At 46.3% G+C, this 24,108-nt stretch overlaps 2 protein-coding genes across 4 annotated transcripts in view; one reads left to right on the top strand and one right to left on the bottom strand.

Moving 5' to 3' along the window:
- LOC126638932 (contactin-4) overlaps positions 1 to 8,414 on the top strand; it is a 269,307-nt gene extending 260,893 nt beyond the window's left edge. For all 3 annotated transcript variants that reach the window (XM_050313252.1, XM_050313250.1, XM_050313251.1), the window contains 8 exons: positions 199 to 348; positions 766 to 836; positions 2,059 to 2,293; positions 2,801 to 2,916; positions 3,332 to 3,518; positions 4,024 to 4,136; positions 5,529 to 5,697; positions 6,700 to 8,414. In XM_050313252.1, coding sequence (XP_050169209.1) covers positions 199 to 348; positions 766 to 836; positions 2,059 to 2,293; positions 2,801 to 2,916; positions 3,332 to 3,518; positions 4,024 to 4,136; positions 5,529 to 5,697; positions 6,700 to 6,794 — 1,136 coding nt within the window. In that variant the 3' untranslated portion in view covers positions 6,795 to 8,414. The remainder of the gene's footprint in view (positions 1 to 198; positions 349 to 765; positions 837 to 2,058; positions 2,294 to 2,800; positions 2,917 to 3,331; positions 3,519 to 4,023; positions 4,137 to 5,528; positions 5,698 to 6,699) is intronic.
- Positions 8,415 to 10,429: 2,015 nt separating this feature from the next.
- On the bottom strand, positions 10,430 to 21,922 carry IL5RA (interleukin 5 receptor subunit alpha). The gene is made up of 10 exons (XM_050313267.1): positions 21,838 to 21,922; positions 20,508 to 20,653; positions 20,221 to 20,359; positions 19,621 to 19,753; positions 19,356 to 19,543; positions 18,238 to 18,383; positions 17,491 to 17,626; positions 16,201 to 16,297; positions 12,673 to 12,754; positions 10,430 to 10,623 (listed from the first exon to the last, which is right to left on the bottom strand). The coding sequence occupies exons 1-10, from the start codon at positions 21,920 to 21,922 to the stop codon at positions 10,501 to 10,503; spliced, it is 1,275 nt and encodes a 424-aa protein (XP_050169224.1). The 3' UTR covers positions 10,430 to 10,500.
- Positions 21,923 to 24,108: the final 2,186 nt, after the last annotated feature.

Raw genomic sequence — 24,108 nt, 5'->3', positions numbered from 1 at the left:
ACCACAGCAGTTTAATGCTACCTCTTGGACCTCTTTGCAGTTAGAGAGATGACAAAGGGTTTATCAGTCCTTATTCGCGCCACATTCACGTTAAGGAAATCAGATTTTTAAGGAAATCAGATTTCTCTGTGCCTTTTCCTCGGAATTTTGGGTATTTTAGTGGCTTTCCTTGCTTTCCTGACCCACGGCTGTCTGCAGTTCCAGAGGTCATCGACGGCAGGACGTTCACGGCCACGGTGGTGGGGCTGAACCCGTGGGTGGAGTACGAGTTCCGAGTGGTGGCTGCCAACCTGATCGGCATCGGGGAGCCCAGCAGGCCCTCGGAGAAGAGAAGGACTGAAGAAGCTCGTAAGTGGTGGGGTGCAACAGACTTCAATCTGGTGGGATAAGTGCTCCCCAGCGCCAAGAGGCACCTCAGTCACGGGAAACCCTTTGGCAGGTGGCTGCTCTCTTCTGGTTTAGCCCCTAATGGGACCGAATATGAAATAGGAAAATAAATAAAAGCCCCTCTTTATGGAAGATAAATGTTTAAACTAAACAATTAGAGACTGAATACACAAGTTAATTGACATACTTTTAATATGCTGGTATTGACATACTTTTAATGTGCTGTTTGCCGTGGCAAATTAGTCACTTTAATGGCATTCCTGGTTCCAGCAGGGGAAGAGCAGCAGAGTCCTGGCACTGCACAGGTCTCTCCCACCTCAGAGTGCTTTTCTGGTGGCAAAGTTGCCACATTTATCCTCTGCATCTCTTTGTTTGCAGTTCCTGAAGTGACCCCAGCTAATGTCAGTGGAGGTGGAGGGAGCAAGTCCGAGCTGGTCATTACCTGGGAGGTGAGTCTCACCCAGAGCCCAGCAAAGCTTCTGGAGACTTCAAATGGTTTGCAGGAAGAAAAAAAACCAGTCTGGCTGGTTCAGTTCATCCCTCATCCTGCATGGGATGTCAGGCAGCAAATAGTTAAGAGGCAGCACAAGGCACGCTGGCTCTCAGTGCTGCTGATGGCAGCCAGCACGAGGAGCTACGGAGATGAAAAATGTTTAATATTCCGTGAGGCACACGGGGTTAGAACTTTAGTCATTTGTCTGCTCATATTTTCCTGTTGTGATGCGATGCAGCTGGCATATTTTTCCTAATAATGAACTTCACCAGCCATGCTAACACTTCCATTTAGCACTATTTCTGACCAAGCTGGCAGAATGAATCGCCAGAGATATTTTTAAGGTTATTAAAATCCTATAAATGGGTTTTTGTCCTCGCCACACGGCTCAATGTGCTAAATTTCCTCCTCTGTTGGACTAATTAGCTACGCCGTGTCTCCTAAAGATACTGCAATATGTTTCAAAAACACACATGGCAAGAACATCAGACATTGGTTTGAGTCGTAATTTGCACAAAATATAATTTGTGTTTTGATAGAACGGTCGTTTTACTGGCTCAGATGTCCAGAGGCCTTTCCTTTATGGGCTGCTGTGGCCTTACAATCCAGAGCAAGCAGCAATCAGCAGTAGTAACCCCTGCACCTGCTTCAGCAACACCTCTGTAGGACAGGGGCCCATAATTAGGGATTATTTTGATACTTTTGGTTTAATGCAGCTTTTTAGGGGGCTGACACCCTGAGAGTAGGGAGTGTCAGCGTGTCCAGGATGTTCTTCAGGGCTTCACATGCAATTCCAAAGGCATGAGAGCAGCTGCACATGGGAAAGCAGGAACCACGTCCTTGGTTCACCCCAACAAACCTCAGACTTTTAGTCATGGCAGTGCCTAAAATTAGATCATTGATGGAGGCTCCATCTAGTCAGTAGAGGAAGGTGGAGCAGGTCTTAGGAGAAGTGTCTCCTGGAGGTGCTGCATTCCTCTGAGAAGGAGCAGAAAGGCTCTAGTACAGGCAGGATGGGATAATTCACGACTCCATCCACCTCCCACCTCCAGTGCTCCCTTTAGAACAGCAGCTTTAGCAGCACTGAGGGGCAACACCCAGGGTGCAGAGGGGGAGATAAATGTGTGGCACTGCTGAAGGTTTCCCCACAGCCATCTCTGTGTGTGTCCTGCCCGCAGACGGTGCCCGAGGAGCTGCAGAACGGCGGTGGCTTCGGCTACGTGGTGGCGTTCCGGCCCTTCGGCACCGTCAGCTGGATGCAGACGGTCGTGGCCTCCCCGGACGCCGCCAGATACGTGTTCAGGAACGAGACCCTGCCGCCCTTCTCGCCCTACGAGGTCAAGGTCGGGGTGTACAACAACAAGGGCGAAGGCTCCTTCAGCCCCGTCACCGTCGTCTACTCGGCAGAGGAAGGTAGAGCCAGGAGCCCACCCTGCCCTCCTCCCCTCCCCTGGGCACGGGGCCTGCCAGGCTCTGCAAGGGTTTGGTTTCCACCTTGGCACATCCTTTGATACCTGAGCCCTGCTCCGATTCCTAACAAATGGCGAGCCGTGATTAATTCTTTTCATAGCCATTAAAATAACATTAATCGTAATGAAATCTTTTGATATTAATGGAAAAGTAATATGTAATCTGGAAAGAATTCCACCGAGATTTAGCATGAATTAATGGCCACTGATTAGAGAATGTTCCCACTTGTCCTAATTACAGTACATGGTATCCTGGGCTGAGTTTAGCACTGACATATTATTTCTTAGGTAGAGAGTCAGCGCTGCCCAGCACAGCCTGACAGGCCCTCACTTTGAAATGTGCACATTTGTTTGCTTCTTCTCTTGTGCAATGGAGAAAATAAATCCCTTGACATTTGGGGCTAATTGAACATAACATTGAAAAGTCTTCCTGTTATTTTCAACAACACAGAGCCAACGAGAGCCCCGACCGCTGTTTCGGCCAGAAGTCTTTCCGCCTCAGACGTTGAAGTTTCGTGGGCTCCCCCTTGGGAGAGCCAGCACAAAGGAAGAATCCAGGGATATGAGGTAGGGAGGATCCCTTCAGTAATAAGCCTCGAGGAGATGTGTTGACACATCCCGGGCAGTGCCCACGGTGCTGCTCCTCCTGCCCTGGGGCTGGTGTGTTCCTGGGGTGTATGTGCTTTGCTTTGCCCCTTCAGTGAGCAGAGATTTCTCTCACGTGGTTAAAAAGGACACACCTGTGTGTGTGTGATGTGGCTGGAGATGGAGAGCAGAGCTTGCAGGGGGACCTGCGTGGAGGTGCTCCATGGGCAGGCAGTGCCCGAGGTCCTGGGGAGGGAGAGCTGCACCCAGGCCAGTTCCCACAGGGAAGAGGAAGGGATGGGGCAGGATGCAGGCTCTGTCCTGTGGGGGGCACGGTCAGTGCTGGGAATGGAGGGTGCTGGAGATGGAGGTGGGCACGGCCCTGCTCTGTTCCCAGGTCAGGTGCTGGCGACACGACGAGAAGGAAGAAAACGCCAAAAGGATCCGGACGGTTGGCAACCAGACCTCCACAAAGGTCAGCAACCTGAGGGGCAATGCCCTGTACCACCTGGCAGTCAGAGCCTACAACACAGCTGGCACCGGCCCCTCCAGCGCCCCCGTCAACGTCACCACCAGAAAGCCACGTGAGTCTTGGGGGGACGGGGGGCTCTGCCATGGGAGGTTCTGCCAGGGCTACCCTCGCGTTTTCAAACCCCCTTAAGCCCAACAGAGCTGTCAGACTTCTCTCTGCCAGGTTTTTGTGCACAAGCCTTACCAGGCTTGGCCTTTTCCCTGGATTTTGTTTTGGAAGGGTCTCCCCCATGTTAAGTAAGCAGAGCATGCAAAACCCAAATCACAGCTGTGCAGGCAAATTAAATATTTATCTCATCGTTCAAGAGGGCTTTTTTTCTTCCTGGCTCAGGCATGTTGAGCAACTGACTGAATCCTTTTTTCATTGAGAGCACTGTGTCGTGTCACACCTCCCGTGACCTTGAGGACACAGATCAGTGAAGCAGCTCGTTGGCTTTCCAGAGGGAAGGACTCCAGGCGGGCTCAGCTCTGGTGGTAGAAGCCTCATTGGTACTGGGAGGGATCCAGCTGGGAAATGGTGCTCCTTAGTCATGCCATGCCCTGTATGTTTTGGTGTAGCACCGAGTCAGCCCCCCGGGAACATCATGTGGAATTCGTCCGACTCCAAGATCATCCTGAACTGGGACCAGGTGAAAGCACTGGACAACGAGTCAGAAGTGAGGGGCTACAAAGTGAGTGTTGCCACGAGCCCAGTGTCAAGCTGGGGTTTATAGTAAGATCAGACAGGATGTTTTTTGTGGTTTTCCAGGCTAAAAACTGGGGCATTCCTCCAACAACAGAGGCCATGCCTATGTAACAGGGGCACATTCTTCCCACTGCTCCCCTCACCCCTGGGAGGGGGTCTCAGCCCATGGACCTCCACCTGCTCCTCCCTCTGGAGCTCCCACTCGCAGGACAACCCTCCTGCCACTGGTGAAAGCCTTCCAAAGGCTGTAGTTCTCTCCTTAATTGCAGATAAATAACATGCTGTTTTAATAGCTCCCATTTCCTTCAGAAAGCAAAGCCAAAAGGAGAAGGAAGAGAATCCTCATTAGTAGCGGTTTTAATAGGATATAATTTAACCAGAGAGAAGTCTTGGGAGGAATTCAGCTCCATCACCTTACACAAGGGCTTCATTTGGCCCAGAGATGATGCTGGTGTTCGATTTCCAGACATTGCCCTGAGGGTTGAGTTGGGCAAACCTTTCCCCCGCAGAGCCTGAGACAATGAAGGGCCTGGCCATACTTAGTGTTTTGTTCCCAGTTTGGAATGCCAGCAGCATCAGCTTGAGCAGCCTGTGCCAGCTCTCCTGAATTTCTGCACTAACTTTTAAAAGTATCTTTGTTGCACTGCATGGGCTTATCAAAAAGAAGTAATTCCTCAGGGTTTTTAGTCCAAACCTCAGATGAACCTTGGCAATCTGGACCAACTTTTCACTACATATTTTATGTTTGAAATGCAAATTAAGAAGTCATTTGAAAGAGGGAGAGAGAGACTTGACACCCCGAAAAAGCAAACTGCATCTAGTGGGTTTCTGCAACATCCTCTTTCAACTCACTGTTAGGACAGCAGAGCCAGATGGGTTTCTTCCTGAATCACAGCAAAACATTGCCTGGTTTTCTTGGTTTTTCCTAGAAATCTTACATTTTGTGTCACAATTTATGATGTAAATTAATAGAACTCCGGGATCTCAGAAGGTCATTCACAAAAGTCATTTATTCTGGGAAGCTGTTGGTGGCACTGCATGAAATGTTCCAACTCAGTTTCCTGAAGAAATGTAATAAGTTTCTGACTTCTCTAAATAAGTCGTTGCTTATACAGGGGTTTATTTTAGCTTGGTGAAGGTACAGGTTTTGCTGAGGGGCTGCACCAGCTCTCAGTGCTGTGTTTGATGCTGTGCATCAGCACCACCCTCCTCCCAGTGTCACCTCCCTGACCTGGCACTGGGTCCCCAGCAAATCCCACGTGTCCCCTCTGTGACCAGACCACGTCCGAGCGTCGGGGGCAGGAAAAGAACAGCGGCAACTCTGGACACGCTCAGGCCCTGCCCTTTCTGCCCCCTGTTCTCTCTCCCTCCCCTGCAGGTTCTGTACAGGTGGAACAGGCAGAGCAGCACATCTGTGATAGAAACCAATAAAACCTCGGTGGAGCTGTCCCTGCCCCTGGACGAGGATTACATCATCGAGATCCGGCCCGTCAGCGACGGCGGCGACGGCAGCAGCAGCGAACAGATCCGAATCCCAAAGATATCGAGTAAGGATGGCAGGAATTGGGGTCTATTCCGTGGGCAGCCAGAGTCCTGCAGGGACCAGGGCTGTGCATCCCAGCAGGGCAGGCTGTACCTCCATCCATTTCCCAGGCAGGGAGCTGAAAGCCAGAAAGCCAGGACCAGCATTCCAGCCCCTGGTTCTGATTTCATCCCCAAACCCAAGATGAAACCATAAGAAACACCATCCTAAGCAGTTATATTTGTATTTAAGGTTTCTAGACAGTTTGCACTCTCTCCCTTCCATACTCATATATAGGTTGAATATATTGTTTCACTGCAATTTGCTATAACCAAATACAAAATGCAGTGTTGGAGGCCTTTAAATTTATAAGGCTACTGTATAGCCATATCCCATTGTGTGTTGGAGGCATAAATATTTATTTAGGGAAATGAGGTTGTGTAGAAGAACAAACAGAAAGAGTATTTTATTACACAACATGGCTTTTGCAAAATCTCCATGTCCCATCTTCCATTAATAATGGCCCAGTTTATAAGCTGCATTAAATCAGGAGCCTCTGCAATGCAGGAATATGGCATTAAAATTACAGCAATGTAAAAAACCCTGGGTGAGAGCAGAATTCTCTCCACTGTGGCTGTATAAACCATGCAGAGGAATTTAATCAGCAGGCACAGGAGAGGGAAGGAGAGCTGGAACACCTGCCAGCTCTGATTTGGCTCAAGGCTGTGGGTCACCGAGCAGGGACACGGCTCCTCCAGGACGGGAGTTGTGCCAGGCTGGGGCCAAAAGTAACAGCTCGAAAAGAGCACAGTTGTGAAAAATACAGAATAGTAACCAGGGTGGGGAAGCACGGAATTGTGAAAGTAACCTCGACAAAACAGTGGCAGGGATTGAAATTTAACCAAAAATTCAGTTGGAGAGGTGACGTGAGTTCTCTGCTCATTGTGGGCTTCTTCTCTCCCTCTCTCCCCTCTCCCTCTCTCCCTTCCCTCTCTCCCTCCCCTCTCTCCCTCCCCTCTCTCCTCAGATGCCTATGCCCGAGGCTCGTCGACCTCCAGCGCCTGCACCCTGTCAGCCATCAGCACGATAATGATCTCGCTCACAGCCCGCTCCAGTTTATGACAAAAATGGCACCCAGGACTTCTTGTTGATACTATAAGCAACATTTAGCTAGTTGTTTTGAAGACACCCAGTACTAAGTAATATTGTGGTTTGAGTACATCTTACTACTGGAAACAAACAAACAAAAAAATGTTTATGCTTCTTTAGGAATGGCATTATACAGTACTTCCTCAAAGCAAATATAGCTTTGTCTGAAGTTTCCTTGGAAACTCTGCAATGCACTGAAAACATCTGTAATATGATGTTACCAAAGCAGTTTACATATGTCCTTATATGCATATTTTTTATTATATATTTAGTGTTTTATAGAATTTTTTAAAGTTAACATATGATGTAGATATTAATTTTTTTCCTCTGCTCTAAAATGCTACGGACGACATAACCACGGAAATATTGTTTGGAATTTTTTTCCTTTACGATGGAGAGCTCAAAGTTGTTCTCAGTAAATTGGCTGCCAGTTCACTGTACAATTTTACAAGGCCACACGAGGCAGGACCAACCCAGAGCTGGGTGGTAACACAGCTGAGTTTCGTGGCAGTTCCAGTGACTCTCGTGTTCCACCACGTTCTTCTGACACACAGGGTGGTGTGTTTGATCCACAGGTCTGAGCAAGACAAACTTGAAACACTCAGAACGTCCTAACACTGCAAAAACCCAGGAATGTTGGGTGGTTGTGGACAGGCAGAGACCGTTCTGGCATTTCTGCTGCCTTGAAATAGCTTTGGCTTCATCACGGTCCCCATCCAGCTGGGAAGGGATGAAGGTACTGCAGGGATGGGATCTCTGCCTCCAGGGACACGAAGGGAAGGGCAAACCCAGCCTGGCCCACCTCGGTTTGGGGATTCCATTCCAAGGAAATCAGAGCCCAGCAGCTCCGAGCCACCAAGCTGCTCCTTTGGAACACAACTCACCACCCACCGGAATTCCACGCTGGACAGCGCTTGGGGAAGTTGCTCTCGACCAAGGGGAGCTGGGACCTCCCACAGGTCTCTCTAGGAAGTTTGCCTCTCTCTGGAAACTCTTCACAGGCACCTGCAGGCAGCAGAGCCCCGCTGGAAAACTACAATATCCACATGGAAAAAACTCTTCTTAAGGGAAGGACTGTTTGCTACTACGGGGGAATTTTGTAAGTTCGCTCAGATGGGAAATCGCTGGTCAAAGGCAACGGAATTTTCTATACAATTTTCAAGTTTCAATGCGCTGCAGTGGTATATTTTATTTTTTTTTTTTCCTGATATAGCTTGAATTTGCCTGTAACTTGTCTTTTTTGCTTACAAAATACTACAGTTAACTTTTAGACCTTCTAAATATATTTATTCAGTAACTCATAATCAGGATTCCACTTGTGTAAAAGTCAGGGGTGTTGACCAGAGAAATATTGTCAGTATTTCAAGCTGTGTTCCTTTCTTAGTTTGATATGGTTACTTCTATGTAAAAAAAAAAATAAAATAAGAAAAACAAAACAAAAAAAACCACAAAACCAAGAAAAATGAAGTTTAAAAAAAAAAAAAAAGCTGCTGTAGTTTTCTCCCCGGTGTAAATGATATTTATCAGTGATCTAGCAGATGTAATCTTTTTTTAAAGGTATTGGTAATAAATATTCTGTCATTTGTAAAGATACCTGTCTTCCAGGAGCCTTTTTCCTCCACGTTTCGTTCTACCCAGTGAGAAATTCCACCTCAGTGCCTGCTGAGACTGTCACTGATGTGAAGATACAAGGGAGCTTGAAGATACCTCATTCCACCCCCTGCCATGTCAGGGACACCTTCCACTAGCCCAGGTTGCTCCAACCTGGCCTTGGACACTTCCAGGGATGGGGCAGCCACAGCTTCTCTGGGCCAGCAGCCTGGCAGGGAAAATGAAGATACCCCTGCTTTGCACCAGGATTATTTACCAGCACGAGTACCAGACTGGCTGCTGGCCCTCCAAGCCATCACACCCTGCCTGTCCTTGAGGAGGGGACTCATCCTCCCTCCCTGGAAGTACCAAGGTCCTGACATGCAAAATGTATTTAAATACATTGCATTAATCTCTGCAGTATCATTAATGGGAGTGAAATTATATGTAGAAATCTTCTTTATTAGGCCACTTGAAGGCATGATATAAAATACATTCCAATCAAAGGATTCTCTTTAGTCTCATTTTTAAGATTTCACTAATGAAATTCTGATTTTAGATTGTTAAATTTGGGTACCTCCATTAAAAGCACGTGCAGGAGAGACTTTTGAGTCACAAACATTGTTATATTAATGAGCTCCATTAATTTTGATGGAGCCATGCTATTTTACCCAGCTGAGAACTGGCTCATTTATTATAATTATTTTTAGTCTGTAGTACCTGGGAACTCCATTTCTTTAGGCACATTCCAAAAAATTGCTGGATTAAGTCTTTATTAACGTGCTTAAACCCATCTCTGGCCAGCCCAACGGACAGGAGGTTTCCTGGAAGCAGGAGGGACTCTGCAGGACCAGGAGAACTTCAAGATCTGCAGCCAAGGAGGTCAAAGCCCGAGGTTTAAGGCAGGAGGTTTATTTGGCAACTCCTTCAATGGATTGCACAAGGTAGGGAAATGAACCCCAAACAGAAACCCTGGCTGCTCAAACCCAGCTCATCTGAGATGGAACAACAACAGACAGAAAAGATGAACAGGTTGCAGTGTTGGGCTTGGATTTTCAGAATTGCTGAAGTTGCCCAGCAAGGAGGGGCCCAGCTCGTTCCAGAGCACCAAGAAGTCCTTGGCCCATTTCTTCAATGAGTTGAAAACTGCATTCCCAAGTTGGGTCTGTTTTTCAGGTGCAGTTGAGGGAGTTTATCTGTTTGTGCCATTTTTCTCTCTTTTTTCTTTCCTCCCTGCCCTTCCAGCTTTAATCTCTCGTGCCAGGGATCCCCAACAATCCCTCTTGTCCTTTTGCAGATGCTCCCAGTGATGTCAGAGGCAAGAGCCTGCAAAGGAGCCTTGGCCTGAAAATGAGCCCCCTGGGAGTGTCCTGAGTCCTGATGTCCCTGGGGAGGGAGGTGCTCCTTCAGAGCCTCCCCATCCCAACACTGTTCCCTCCTCCAGAAGGGTAAGAAAACCAGGTAAAAACAGGAGTGGCCTGGCTGCCCCCTCAGGGCTCACACAGAGCACTGACAGCCCTGCCTGTAGCAAGGAATTGAATTTCCATGGAGGTTTTCCAGGCTGAAATTCAGACTCGTTTCATTACAAAGTGTATCGGTGAGGCCAAATGTGGATCCCACTCTTGTGCTGGACTTGCTGCAGCCATGCAGCACCAGAGAGGAGAGCACTGGGAGGCTTCACAGCTTCTTTAATTCTTTTCCTAACGTTTGGCCCACCTGGGTCACCCCCAGGACCACGGCTGGGTACCTTGCTGCCATTCCCAGGGCCCTGCCATGTCCCAGTTTGCATTTTGCATCTCGAGTTGTCAGAGTTAGTTAAAACAAATATCCAAGAGATTAAACTGCCAGCCAGGAAAAAAAAAAAAAAAAAAAAAAGCCTTTAGCTCTTTTCCAGACTTTTTCTTCCCCACACAGCCCTTGTGCTGTGTGCTTATATCCTGGCTCAACCGGGACTTTGTGCTCAGCAGCTCATCATCAAGACACCTCGTGGAAGCAAGTCCTCCTTCCTGTTGGGAATGTGGGCACATGGAGGTGACGTGGAGCAGCCTCTCAGAAGACAGAGTCATCCAGGGCTCTGCAGTAAAGATCCTCAGCCAGGCTGCTGAACTCGGTCTCCGTGTCGCTGGTGCAGGTCCGTGCCCTCTGGAAAGCAAACCCCGCTGTGAGCTGGGAGCTGGAGCTTGGGGCTGGGGCAGAGTTCATGGACAACATCCTGCTTCATTCTTGGTGGATTCAAGAGGGATTCACACCCAGTGTTTTGTGAGGTAAGAGCTGAGAAGGAGCACTGGGTTCAACAGGAGAATTTTCCCGCTCCTGCTGAAGTTCTCGCAGGGCTGCTCGTCACTCTGTCCCTGAGGCCAGCAGCCCCTGCACCCCCAGATTGCCAATGGGCACGTCTTACAAACCCCTGCACCCACAGATTGTCACTGGGTATGCCTTACAAATCCCTGCACCCCCAGATTGTCACTGGGCATGCCTTACAAACCCCTGCACCCACAGATTGTCACTGGGCATGGCTTACAAACCCCTGCACCCACAGATTGTCACTGGGCACATCTTACAAACCCCTGCACCCCCAGATTGTCACTGGGCACGTCTTACAAACCCCTGCACCCACAGATTGTCACTGGGCATGGCTTACAAACCCCTGCACCCACAGATTCCCCGTGTTTTACACAACCCAGTTGGCCATGATGGCCATCAGACCCCTCTGTAGCCATGGACACAGAGCCCCAGGAGGAGCTGAAGGGCACAGAGCTATCTCAGGCTGGAAAAGACCTCCAAGATAATCAGGTCCAACCTTTGACTGACACCACCACTCCCACTAAAATCTGTCGTGAAGTGCCACATCCACACGAGTTTTGGACACTTCCAGGGATGGGGACTCCACCACTTCCCTGGGCAGCCCTTGCCAATGCCTGGCCACTCAGTCAGTGAAGGAGCAGGGTGTGAGGTATGGTGTGAATTCTTCTGCATACACAGCAGCAAAGCCCTCTCGTTGGGCCACATCCTGACCCCTCAGCACTGAGCAGAGTTGCACAAACAAAAGTGCAGGGCTGGGGTGACCTGCAGAAGGAAGCAGAAGCTGAGCAGTAGTTTTGCTGCTGGGAAGCCCCCAAGGGCAGCAGAGCAGCTCCTGGGGGACGAGCAGGTTCCCACGGGCCACGTGGCCACCACGGTGCAGGGCTTTCATCACCTCACCCTGTTGTTTACGCTGCCAATTCAGGAACTGAATGTCCACAACAAACAGGCCAGAGGGTTTCACTCTCCCTGGTGACCTCTGCAACACATCAGGGCCACGTCCTCACCTCTCCTTGCTGGTGCCACTGCCCCTGTGGCCACAGTGGCAGCAGCTTCTGGCTGGTATCACCTGCCCACACCCAGCTCCCTTTAAGTAAAGAGATAACTAAATATAAAGCAGTTCTGATGATGATGATGATGTGAAACAGCTCCCATTCTCCAGCTGCAGCGTTAATATTTGCTATTTCTCATATTCTCATTTGTGATGCCTCCCCGAGTCCTGTTATTTTACACCCGTGGCTTTAATTAAAAACAAACATTGTAAGATAATCTTTTAAGCCTGATTCCTTGACCAGATCATGGTCTAAGAACCATATCCAAAAAAATCAAACCCCTTTTCAAAGGGGAACAAATGAAAATCAAGTTACTGAGCTGCACTTCCCACGAGCAGACAATGAGGGGGTTTATCTTATCTGTAAGGCAAATGTATTTATCAGAAGTAACAGCAAACATAATAGGGCTTAAGTCCAGCTTAACAGTGGGAGCAAAACATTTCAGCTTGCTAGGTTGAACAAAATAAACCAGCTCTCCAGGAGTCACCCTCCTGTCCCTGCCAAGGCAGAGCTTTCTGCCTGGCTCTGGAGGAACTGTAATTCCCTACAAAAGGCAGAGCCAGAGGTATGGAACAGGTGCCTGAAATTCACTGCATATTAGCAAAGCACTTAATCAATCCTTCTGTTCACTTTTAACACTTGACCATGGAGCCCACATTTGCTCTGGACATCAGAAATTCCAAGAGGTCAAAAGTCTTTAAGTGGGCAGGAAGAGGCTCCATGGTTTAGTGGGTACGGTGGTGGAAGGTCAAAGCCTGCACTTGATGCTCTTGGAGGTCTTTTCCAGCCTTAATGATTCTGTGATTCTCTTTGCTCCCAGCCTTAGATGGAAAGAGCAGCACACAGACACAAGCATTCCTTCTAGTTTAAATAAAAAAAAAAAAAAAGTGACTAAAATGTTATTTTACCTCGTAGTCAACTGGGAAGGGATCTGGGAATTTGTTGCTGGGTGTTGGAATTGGTGGAAAGAGTTTGCTCCAGACACGGTTTCTGCAAAAAACAGCAGTGGAGGGATGTGAAAGAACTGCTTCCTCTGATGGGTGATGTATCCAACAAGCAGAACATGTTTAGCCCCAGGAGAAGACATGTCTCCTCACCCACCACCCCCTCCCATTCCATCACTGGCATCTGACAGCAGCAGCAGGTTCAGCTGGGGTCACAGTCATGGATAATGGGCCATCAGGGGGACACCCTGGGGACCAGGCAGGTGTGCTGCTCCTCATTTCTGGGCCCTGGGGACATGTGGGTGACAGGGAGGAGATGGGTGATGCTCTCCCCCATCAGCCTCTCCCATCACAGCTGTAGCTGGTCTGATCCAAGGGGGCATTCCTGGGGCTTTTAGCGACAACAGCCCTGTCTGGGAGAGAAATTAATTGCTCTGATCTGTCTGTTCATGCTCGTGTTCCTCCCAAGGGCTGTGTTGTCATGTACCTTGTTTGGACAGTCAAGACAAGCTGCCTCTTGCTCAGACTTTGGTTTCTGGATATAAACTGCCTTTGTCTCGTGGCAGGAGAGCAACTGCAGATAATTGTGTGCCGAGGGAATGAGGAGGAGGCAGGAAAGGCCCCAGAGGTGGCTGACAGTAAATGGTTCAGCTGAGTGCTGTAATAACTCATCCTACTAACACCCTCTGAGATGCCCCTTCCCTGCCTGACACTCCCCAGTCTGGCCCAGCACACAGACATTGGTATTTTTGTGCTAGCAGGTGCTACAGGGGAACTTCTCCTTGTCTTTGATTCATCCCAGAGCACAGCCCTCACATTTCAATCCCCACAAAAACACATTTACTGTCTCCCCCCCTGCATGGCACCGTGTCCAAACAGGGCCAGAGTTGAGTGGGAACTCAGCCTGAGTGAAGACTACAGGATTGAGTCCAGGATTACCATCCAGGGTCTGTTCTGTGGGGCACCCTGATATCCACAAGGCAGAGACGTGACCAAGGTGTGGAGCTGCTGGGACCAAGGGCAGTTCTGCTCCTCTGCCCCATTTATTTTGTAACAACCAACCCTCCTGGCTGATGTCTGGTTAGTTCACTGCTTATCTTCCCAGGACTATTCTTCCAAAAGCTTCCTGAGTTCCCAGAAGAGGGAGTGTGGGGAGGTGTGAGGTGTTTTTGGGAGACACTGTTGAAACGCTGAACACAGTGGAGCCACTGTTGGGTGCAGAGCACAAGTGACAGTTTGGGCACCCCCAGTGGAGTAGGACAGTGAGGTGGCTGCTGGTGTAACTCAGGAGTGGGGCAGGATGAGTGCCAATATTACTACTCCAGCACCTGGCACCACCTCCATTCTTCCCAGCCTTCCTCCTCAGGGTCAGGTCTTGTGCCCAGTCAGCTTTGCAAGCACTGTTGTCTTCCCAGCCCCTGCACTTGATCAGCTCTCCCAAACTTTTCAGAGGGGCTGGAGGCCCATTTCAGCTGCATCTCATGTCAGCCCTGAGTTCTGCCAGTGCTGGGCAGTGTACCCAACAGGGTTTGGTTTTCTCTGGGATTGGTGCATTCCCAGTTGTGCTGTTTGTCCATAGGAGGTTTTGATGGAGCCATGCCAGAATGATTTATTGAGTCAGCAGAAAGCATCAGTCACATGTCACTTCTGGAATAGGAACATTTAAGGAGGGGTGACAAACACCCAAAAGAAGTGAGGCAGAAGCACATTTGTGTCCAGGGGGGCCCCTCAGGTGCAAGAGGCTTGGCAGTGAGGCTGTGGAGGGCTGGTGACAGTGGTGCCCTCACAACGGTCCTGGTCTTTTTTGCAGGTCACTGACAAGGTGAAGTTACATGATTAAATATCTTGTCACAAAATGTGTGCCAGGTCTCTACACAGGTTAGAGCAGGGCCCTTTCCCTCAGCAATACTTGGACCTCCAGGCTTTGGACACAGCCCAGGGGACCCTCGTGCCTTTAGTCAGCGTTTCAGGGCCTGCAGTCACTGTGGGGATTAGAGGAGGGAGGGTGGAACAAAGCCAGCAGCTCCACAAAACTCAGTGCAGCAGGCAGGGAAAATCTGAATCATGTTGACAAAGGTGGAATGCAGTGAGCCTTTGGGTGTTAGGGAATTACTGACTAGAAACTCCTGGAAGCAACCAAGCAGCTGACAATTGAAAGGCTTAAATTTGCCTAATGGATTGAAATCATAAAATAAATGAGTGCAGCGTCTCCAAGTTGGTCCTTAAGTAAAAGTCTTCCCCTGTACCTATTTCTCCCCTGTATGTGCTGCAGGATCTCCAAAGGGGGTAACTACAATATCCCAATACTTGCAGAACTTGCAGAAGATGGAGCAGTGTGACTGCTGCCAGCTGGTGCTGCTGTTCTGCTGTCCCAAACTGAGAGGAGAGAGCTGAAGATGATGCTGCTGGAGCAGTGGAGGACCTTGAGCCACAGGCCAATCCACACAAGAATCAGGCATGTAGGTAAGAGCAGTTTGGGGGGGGTTCACCAATACATCAAGGCTGCACGCTGGGGACAAGTGTGTGTGACACAGAACAAGAATAAACTCTCTGGGGAGTGAAATCTGTCTTGTTCTAAAAACATTGCTTGCTGAGAGCTGTATGCTAATTAACTTGCCTTAAGAACAGGTTACACACACGCCAGACACTTGAGGGAGAGGCAATAACAGTGATTCTTTTGTAACATTCCTGTAGACAAGACTTTTATTTGATAAAGGAAATGGGGTATTGAAAGGAAAATAGTCAAGGACACATCAGGATGACCAGTAAATTAAAAGGCACTAAAGAATTGAGTAAGAAATTAGCAGAGTTGAGGAGAGCACTTCCATTACTGGGAGCTGTGTTTATTGTGGGCTGATAATTGCTGCTTGCTGCATGTTTCAGGGGAGAAGCTTCTAATTACATCAGTTCCTTAATTCATCACTTTTGATCTGACTTGTCACAGCAACGGGAATCCAAAGTGTACCTGGGCTTCTTCACAGCACAGTTTGGGGAGTTTGGTTATATGGCCCCTGGCTTTGCTACATGGCATCCAGAGCCTCTGTATAATTAAAAATAAACTAAATAAATAGTTCAAATACTCAAAGCAAACAACAGTGCTCTGTGCATTTTGGCTGTGAAAGATGCTCTTTCACCAGGGATTAACACAGAGTCCTCCTGGGGAAATCACAGACCCAACCAGGCATTTAAGTGAAGAAAGGAGATAAGGACAAAGAGATTTTTAATAAGTCCACCTCTCTCAGGATCTGGGTTTGTTGTTTAAGATTAAATTGAATAACCCTCTTACCCCACCAATGCTGATTGTTATTATTGATATTAACCTAATGAGGCTGATTATTACTTATTCAGTATTTTTGCTTTGTATAATTATACTTGAATACCAAACTCAGTGACCTTTCTTATGAATAAGCAAAACTTGTAGCATCCCCCCACACTTGTTGAACACCTGGTCCTTAGTTACACTGTCACTAAAAAGAAGATGAGGGTACTCACATTTTGCATATTAGAGTGACAAGCAGGAACGTGCAGGACGTGGCCACACAAAGCACAGCGAGAATCCAGGACACAGAACTCTCCAGTTTGTTTTGCCCTGAATTTCAAGGGAAAAAAAAAATATTAAATATATTGATTTAGTGCAGATTATTTTAAGCACTTTCTCCTAAAATATTTCATCAGCTGTTCTATGTGCTTGTCCTCAGGTCACAATTTACCAAGCAAATGATGAGGACTCGGTATGAAGAATAAGAAATGCCAGATCAGAGCTTCATGAGGAGTTTCCATGAAGTGACTTTCCAGTTTCAGCTCCCTAAATTTACCTGTGAAAAAGACACTGAACCCCCCCAATTTTCAGCTGGTTGCTGATATGTTTCCTCAGGGATTTCTCTGTGAGCAGAATGCAGATGTTTCTGTTTGACCAAGGCACTGCTCAGTGACCACCACTAATGAGAGTGGCTGGAGCCCGTCCTGCAACCCAACAACTCATGCAGGATTGTGTCAATGAACTACAAGCCTCTAAAAAAACTCTCTTTTTGTAACAAAAAATGAAGTGTCCTTGGATATTGTTGAGACTTCAGTAAATTTTTATGGAAGGCTACCATTTTTTTCAACCATCAGAATGGATTTTCCGTATTTGCTACGTGAGCCAGGTGGGAAATTCAAGGGAGAAAGGAGGCAAAACACCTGCAGATTTGCACTCACTGGAAAACAGATCTAAGGGGAAAAAAGTGTAGTAAACAAGGGAGTGTAAGAGGCTTTTTCTAAGTGGAAACAAGGAAGTTAAGAAACTGAAGATAAGAGCAAAGGAGGATGTCTAAGAACAAACAGCTGATAACGTGCCCTGATAAAGGAACTGTTCTTGCCAGACCAAGTTCTGCAGCAAGAAGGAAATACAGAACAAAGTGGGGCAGATGAGCACGTTCCAAAGGTGCTCCTTTATCCCCCAAAAATTCATGAGTTCAGAGAGCTCCAGTACATAATAGTTGACACGATGTCTCATGGCAAAGAAACACAGGTAGAAACTAAAGAAGTTAATTAAAAGGCAAGTTTAAAGCAGCCTGTGAAAACATATACAGGTGAAAGCAAAGTACTGTACTCCAAAAACCTTCATATTTCCAAAAGTTTGTTTGGAAGTAGTTATTTTTGATTTTTAATGGAACAAGGATTTAAATCCCCTGGGCATTAACAAGTCATTTTTTTCCTTCTTCCTGTTAAAATTCCCTGGTGTAACTCATGATCAGGCAATCAGCAATGCAACAACAGCCATTACAATTGTGTCACCCTTACCAACATAAATAACTTCACTCCAGTCACTCCAAACTCCTCTCACACACCACGGGTGATGATTGGCTCTGATCTGGATGGAATATCTGCTGGTCACATCAATCCTCAAGCGGAATTTGTTTGAGGATAATTTCAGGATCTGATAAAAAAACAACATCATGATGTTAGAGATCCTGAAACAATTCAGAAAATGATCACATTTATATTTTTATCTTTTAAAACTGCTCACTAACTGTGAGCTCCTGGCCTTGCTTTGGAGGTAAAAATCTCTATTTTTATAGGTTAACTTCTCTCATAACACACCAATATTTCAGGGCACATTCTTGGAAGGTGCCTCATTTTTACATTCTTCCTTGAGACACTTCAGCAGGATTTTCAGTAAATCTGGGTGGGTTTTTTTCAGATTTTCAGTAAAAACTGTTCTGAACCCAGATGCATAAAAATGAATAACTCCAATTTGGCCCTCCTGCTTTCCCAAGCCTCTTGGGGATAGTTTGTTGCAGACATAAAAGAGGAAAAATATAAAAACTGGTGAGACTTTGGTTTTGTTGTGCTTCCCATCGCAAATGGGAAGCAGTTTCACCAGAAGTCCATAGTTTCAAAAATGTAGTAACAGCAGGTTTTATTTTAAATATTTCAAATTTGGAACTCACCCATGAATTTGAAGAGTTTTTCCCCAAAAAGGCAAATTGCAGCTGCACAGGACAGGAATGCTGGATATAATACTGGAGTGGCAGAGGAGCAATTTACCTGCTTGTTACCTGACTTCAGGTTGACGAGGTAAAATTCATATTCAAAACATTCCTCGTGGAAAAGAGAAATTGGCTTCTCCCAGGTGGCCAGGAGATCGTTTCCCTCCAAGGATACAGTGATATTTCTGGGAATATTCACTTTCTCTACGGAAGAAAACTGCACTGGTAAGTTATTGACAGAGCAAAGTTTAAATACTGACAGTTGGAGCATTGTAAAACCTGATGGTGTGTCCCAGTAGCACCTATAATTCTGGAATTTATTGCACCTTTTGGGCAGAAAAGATAAGGATTTGGGAGGAATAACTACACTGCAGAAAACAGTTATGGGAAAACGGTTTGGAAAGTCCACTGAAAAGTTTTGGACAACTCCATTACAGGGAGAGGAGGGGATTTATTAAATTAATTTTCACAAAAGCGTTAAATTAATGATAGAACTGTTAGAAAAAACTTCTTTTCAGGAAAAAAAAAAAAAGCAAACAGATATAGCCGAGAAAGTTACTGAAAAGTGGGATAAATTCAAAGGAATGGATCAGCAGCTATTATGGGGATGATTTCTAAGAAGAAAATATGTGAATTTTTCTCTCAGTGAGAAAGGGAAACATTGCCTGTTCCCAAAAAAAAGACATTGAACAAATGAGGGAAAATAAATTATTTGTGTAGATGGAAGATGATGGACAGTCATGGCTGAGACTGTCCTTTATTTGATAGGATAATGCCTTTCTTTAAGAGCATGGTTATCTTGAGCATCATGTTCTTTCTCCTTTTAAAGAAAGGCTGCAAAATAAAGGGCACTAAAAACTGTACTTTAAGGTATATGGACTCCATCAGTTGCAAATTAATATTGGAAGTACTGCTTTTGCTAAAAAAAACAGAATAACTGTATTTTCTAGCTTTTATTTTTGTCATTCTATAATTTAAAATAAGTCATTCAAATCAAATTTAGTTTAAACAATCCAGTTCTGTCTTATAACCTCTTCCAATTTCATTAAGATGTCTGTACAAAAGCAGCACTTCACCTTCATCCAGAATAATTGAATCCAGCAGTATTTTCTCACAAATCTTTTGATAATCCTGGTTGACATTTTTAATGTATTTTTTAAAGTGCATTAAACTCACCAATGGCATTTTGGTTAAACAGCTGCTGAAAAGGCTTGATTGGAGCCCGTTTGCTGGACCCATTAATGTGGATTACGAGATCATCAACCTCCTCAGGGTCAATGTGAGTCCCTGGAAAGCTGCACTCAGTATTCCTGTCCCACCTGTCTCTGCCATAGCTGTGACATTCTTCGGTGTAGTTCTTGTACCTAAATTCAGATGTCTGTGAGAGGTGATGCTCCTGAAGAGCATCTTCCCTGCTGGGTGAAAAGGGGGAAACACCAACCTGTAAAATAGGAAGTACTCAGTGTCTTGTGGTGCCCCTGGGCCAGGAAGCCACGAGCAGTGCAGGGAGACAGCCCCAGAGAGGGTGATGTGAGTGACACAGGACAAATTGGTGACGGATGTCTCGGGAGCACCTGGAGAGTCAAGGAATTACAGAGCAGGAGGAAAACCTTACTGCAAAAATCAGGAGAAATTCATGCTGCTAAAACACTCTGATTGCAGTCTTTGGTCTGTTATCTGTGTGTCTGTTGTTCCAGTTCTCTTGGTTATGGATGGGTGGGGATCCCCAAATCTGTGCCACACAGTACCACCATAAATTTAAGGTGTGATAAGGCACCAATATCCTGGAGCGTACCACAGGAGGTGATGTCAGCCTTAGCAAGGAACTTTTAGAACATTTTATATGTGTTATCCATTTTCTGCACCTCCAGCCTGTCCTCCAGGCCCCGCAGCAGAAGGGAAAGGCCTGGATTAAATCCTTCCGTAAGATCCGTGTAGCAGGTAGGTGGGAAAATGTTGTATTTTTGAAGTATTAAACCTTTCACCGTTTGGTGTCTGGGGCAGAACACAAAATGCAGGCCTTCCCTGGGTTTCCCCTTACCTGGCAGAGGGGGGAGGTTTTCCTTCACCCACTCACTTCTCATCTGAAGGTCGTTGTGGAGAAGCAAGGTGCGGACGTGTGCGGAGAAGCCGTCGTGGAGCGCGACCGTTCGGACACTGTGGGTCTTCCCGGTGTCATACTTGGAATCAGAAACAGCAAATCAGCACCCCATGGGATGGAAGCTGAATTGAGGCACCTGCCAAGACTGATCCACACATTAAGGGCTCAAAGTTTAAGAGAACAACAGGAATTTAGCCCTCTCAGGATACTTGATTTATTTCTCTTACCTCTTCAGGCACGGGGCTGAGGATCTTCACATCATATCTGATGGTGTAGTTCTCTTGGTCTTGGTCAGGGTTTGGTTCCCAGTGTAGCAGGACTTGTGCTAATGCAGAGACCGTGAGGGTGAAGTTTACAGGTGGGAAAACCTGAACTGGAAGGGAGAAAACCAAAATATTCATGGCATAACAATCCAGTGAATCATTTGGAGTGATACCTGTTTGCAAGCAGGGAGCAAGACAAGCTAATAATTTCATTTCCATTTCATATTCTCTCACCAGCTTCTTATAAAATGTTTTAATAGTTAAAAGTATCTTTAAATAACCAGAACCTCATCAAATAGGAGTTTACTTAAAACTTAGCTTTAAAAATGGAGGTTTACAACAGTTTCACCTTGAAAATTAATATGATCTGTTACATTTGGCTCGTTAATTAGGTTCAGGTTTTTCATCTTGGCCCTCACTGCCACACAGACAGATAGAAACAGGGCTGATGGAGGGTACAGACAATTCTCACCCACAGAAGCTTCCAGAGGAGCATAACATGGGGGGCTTTCTAAGAGAAGGTTGACAGCCACAAGAGTAGAAACAAAATGATGAACAGAGGAATTAAGCACAAATGGAAAAAAAAAATAGAAGGATGAGAATGATAATTTAGAATGACAGGGCAAGAGGGATTCCTGGAGCTCCCATGGAAATGAGGAGGATCTCATGCTGGGGGAAATGTTAGCATAGAAATAGCAAGGCAGGGAAATAATCAATCTGCTCCCCTCCAGTTCTTCTGAACCTGCCCTCCCTTATTTGCCATTTCCAAGGCAGCTGAGGGCCAATCAGCATCCCTGGATGTGTTCAGGGTGAGCTTGCATGCGGCTCTGAACACTCTGGTCCAGTGGAAGGTGTCCCTGCCCATGGCAGGGGTGGAATAAGAAGAGATTTAAGATCCCTTCCAAACCAAATCACTCTGGGATTCCATGATCAGCCCCCACTTCTCTTCTCCCATAATTTCAGCCTTTGATAACCCTGAATTCAGTGCTCAAGCACACACCTTCCACCAGGAAAACTGCCCCATAAAGGCTCAGAAAACCAACACAAGCCATCCTGAAGTGCCCAGCCCAGAGGACAATGGCACACGTGGCATCCCCGTGGATCTTCCCTCTCAAAGCCAAACAGTGCTCAGGCAGTGGCTGGGAGCAACGTGGGATGGGATACAACTGTCCCAGGAAGTGTGTTCTCCATGACCCAGTACTCATGGCATCCATGGACTCTGCAGAACAGTGGCCAACACGTTTGGACACCCTCAGGTGCTAAAGCCACACGTTGGCAGAAGGGAACACCTCACCTCCTGCAGCTTGGGCTGCGTTTGGCTGAGCTGAGTTGGTTGTCCAGAGGAGGATCAGACACACTTGCATCCTGCTGGCCTTCATCTCAGGATGGTGAATGAGCACGGCCAGGCATCAGCACAGGTGCCTCGTCACCATTTCACAGAGCCTGGGAGCAAAAAGTGAACACAATCCTAAGGGTTAAGCACTCAAAAAACATCCACATGATCAGAAGAGTGAAACTGCAGGGGTAGAGTCCTCTTTCCTTGCAGGAAAATGCTCCCTGTAAGAGCTAAATTTAACGTAAGTACCACCAGCACATTTCATTTCGCTCCCTTTGCCTCTCCCAGCCCTCCCTGGAAGAGCTGCTGGTTTCAAACCCTGCTGTGTGGGGATGTTCAGAGCAGTCATGGAATTAGAGCATTTCTCCACGGAGAGGAGTGTGTTGGGTTCAGGTGGATGGGCTTTCAGCACAGTCCCATTTCCTCCAAGAACAGAAATAACCATCTTTTTAGCTGCCACTACATATATAAAATAGCTCCTTACCGGAATTTACTTTCTAGCTGCTATTTCAGTAAAGCTCTCTAAAGATGCAGTCAGGGCTCACCTCAAGGCTAATTCTTCAGTGTTAATTATTGAGTGTAGGAGAAACTGTTTTGTTTGTTTCTCATTTAAATGAACAACTCTTTTTAATGCTTAAAAGCAGCACGTTCTTGTGCTTCCTATGGATTGTTTCATGAATTACAGGGAGGAAAAAAAAAAATCTGTGTGTAATCACTCATGTGCAACCCAAGATAAATAGGGACATACAGAACAGCAGCTTTCCAAAATGTTCTTCCTGAAGAGAAATACTCCCTCCTGGCCCAATCTCACTCCTTCCCTGGGGCACCACAGCAATTGCTGGTATGGAAAACATAATATTTTCCAATGGTAATGAGCAGAGAAAGCATCTTTAACCCATCAGTTCTCCCTGAACCTCCAATGAATCACCCAGGGACTGAGTTATGATCCGATTGATCACAGTGGGAGCAATTCTGCTTTACAGGAACTATTTTTCAAAGCGGTGCATGAGTGCAGAGTTCATTAAAATGCCACACAGTCTCCAATACAGCGTGTTTCTTAATGTCCAAGTCTCCTCATTATCTATATTCCCATTTTGTGTCTGCTTTTCTTCCAGCCCACACGTGCAGGAGCCCAGCTGAACCCCTGGAGTTTGCTAAGGGACATTACTGGGGAGCCAGGGCTGGGCTTTGTGTGCACTGGCTGATTGAAAAGACATTTTGGCTCTTCCACAATGTAAGTGATGGGATAAATATTCCTTACAATAATGGGATAAATATTCCTTACAACATACCTCCATGCCTGCACAATGCCTCCAGGACTGTTTCCCAGGCATTACCATTCCTTGAAAAAATCTCTTCCTTTGGCTTTCTGCACTTGCAAAAATCACTGGCATCGGACTTTCTTTGCTGCTTCAAGAAACCTTTATTCAAAAAATGTTTAAAAGTATATTTAAATTATTTTTTAAATGAAATCCTTAAAAAGCTTCGTGTTTTACAGCTGCTCAGGCTTCACATCCACTGACTTGAATAATGTCAGTGCATTGGTTTCAGGCATTTAGCACAGCTAGAAAAGCTGGCTGTCCCTTGGGTTTATTTAAAGGGGGTTTGGCTGCCTAGAGATTTATTTTTTTTTTACTTTGTCTTCAAAAAGTAAGGGCTCTGATTCTTCCTGGGCACATTCTTTTCCCTTTACTTTCGAAAAGATCCTGAAGCTCAGCTTTTCAAAGGTGTTTTTGCTGCCTAAAAGCCTGCACGTATTAGACACAGATCTCAGATTTTCTGAGCAGCACATTACTATTTAAAACTAGATATAAAATGTTCCTGCAATGCAGATCAGTCTTTACTTACAACCCTGTTCTTGTCAGTTTATCTTATCCTCTTTTGTTTGTAAAAACACTATTATTTTTTTTTCTTGCTGCCAAACTAAGACTTAAACCACAGCTTTTGGAAGAGATATTCCTGCAGGTATGTAAGTCTAACCTCTAAGAACACACTGCAGTCTGTGATACCCTCCCTGTTTCATGTGAGAAATTGCTGAAAAGATAAAAAAATAAGCATACACAAGTAAAAACGGTAACTGGAAGTCTACAAGAGGACTATGCTCCTCACAAAAAATGGATGTAGGAATTTTTCAGGACAAATAGAGGTCTTGATTATGTTTTGGTTATATATGGCAAAAAGTAATAAGCAGAAGGTAAAGGGGATATTCTTTTTGGAGAGCCAATATAC

This window comes from Myiozetetes cayanensis, unplaced genomic scaffold, assembly GCF_022539395.1.
Source record: "Myiozetetes cayanensis isolate MyiCay16 unplaced genomic scaffold, myiCay2020 scf18, whole genome shotgun sequence".
NCBI lineage: Eukaryota > Metazoa > Chordata > Aves > Passeriformes > Tyrannidae > Myiozetetes > Myiozetetes cayanensis.
The sequence above is the reverse complement of the archived record's forward strand: the minus strand, read 5'-3'. Positions and strand labels throughout refer to the sequence as shown.

Coding starts and splice junctions, on each gene's coding strand:
- IL5RA (XM_050313267.1), bottom strand. CDS start 21,922: ATGAAGGCCAGCAGGATGCAAGTGTGTCTGATCCTCCTCTGGACAACC. Junction 19,754..20,220: donor AAACCTCCCCCCTCTGCCAG/GTAAGGGGAAAC, acceptor TTGACTCTCCAG/GTGCTCCCGAGACATCCGTC. Junction 17,627..18,237: donor TGAAGTCAGGTAACAAGCAG/GTAAATTGCTCC, acceptor TTTTTTTATCAG/ATCCTGAAATTATCCTCAAA.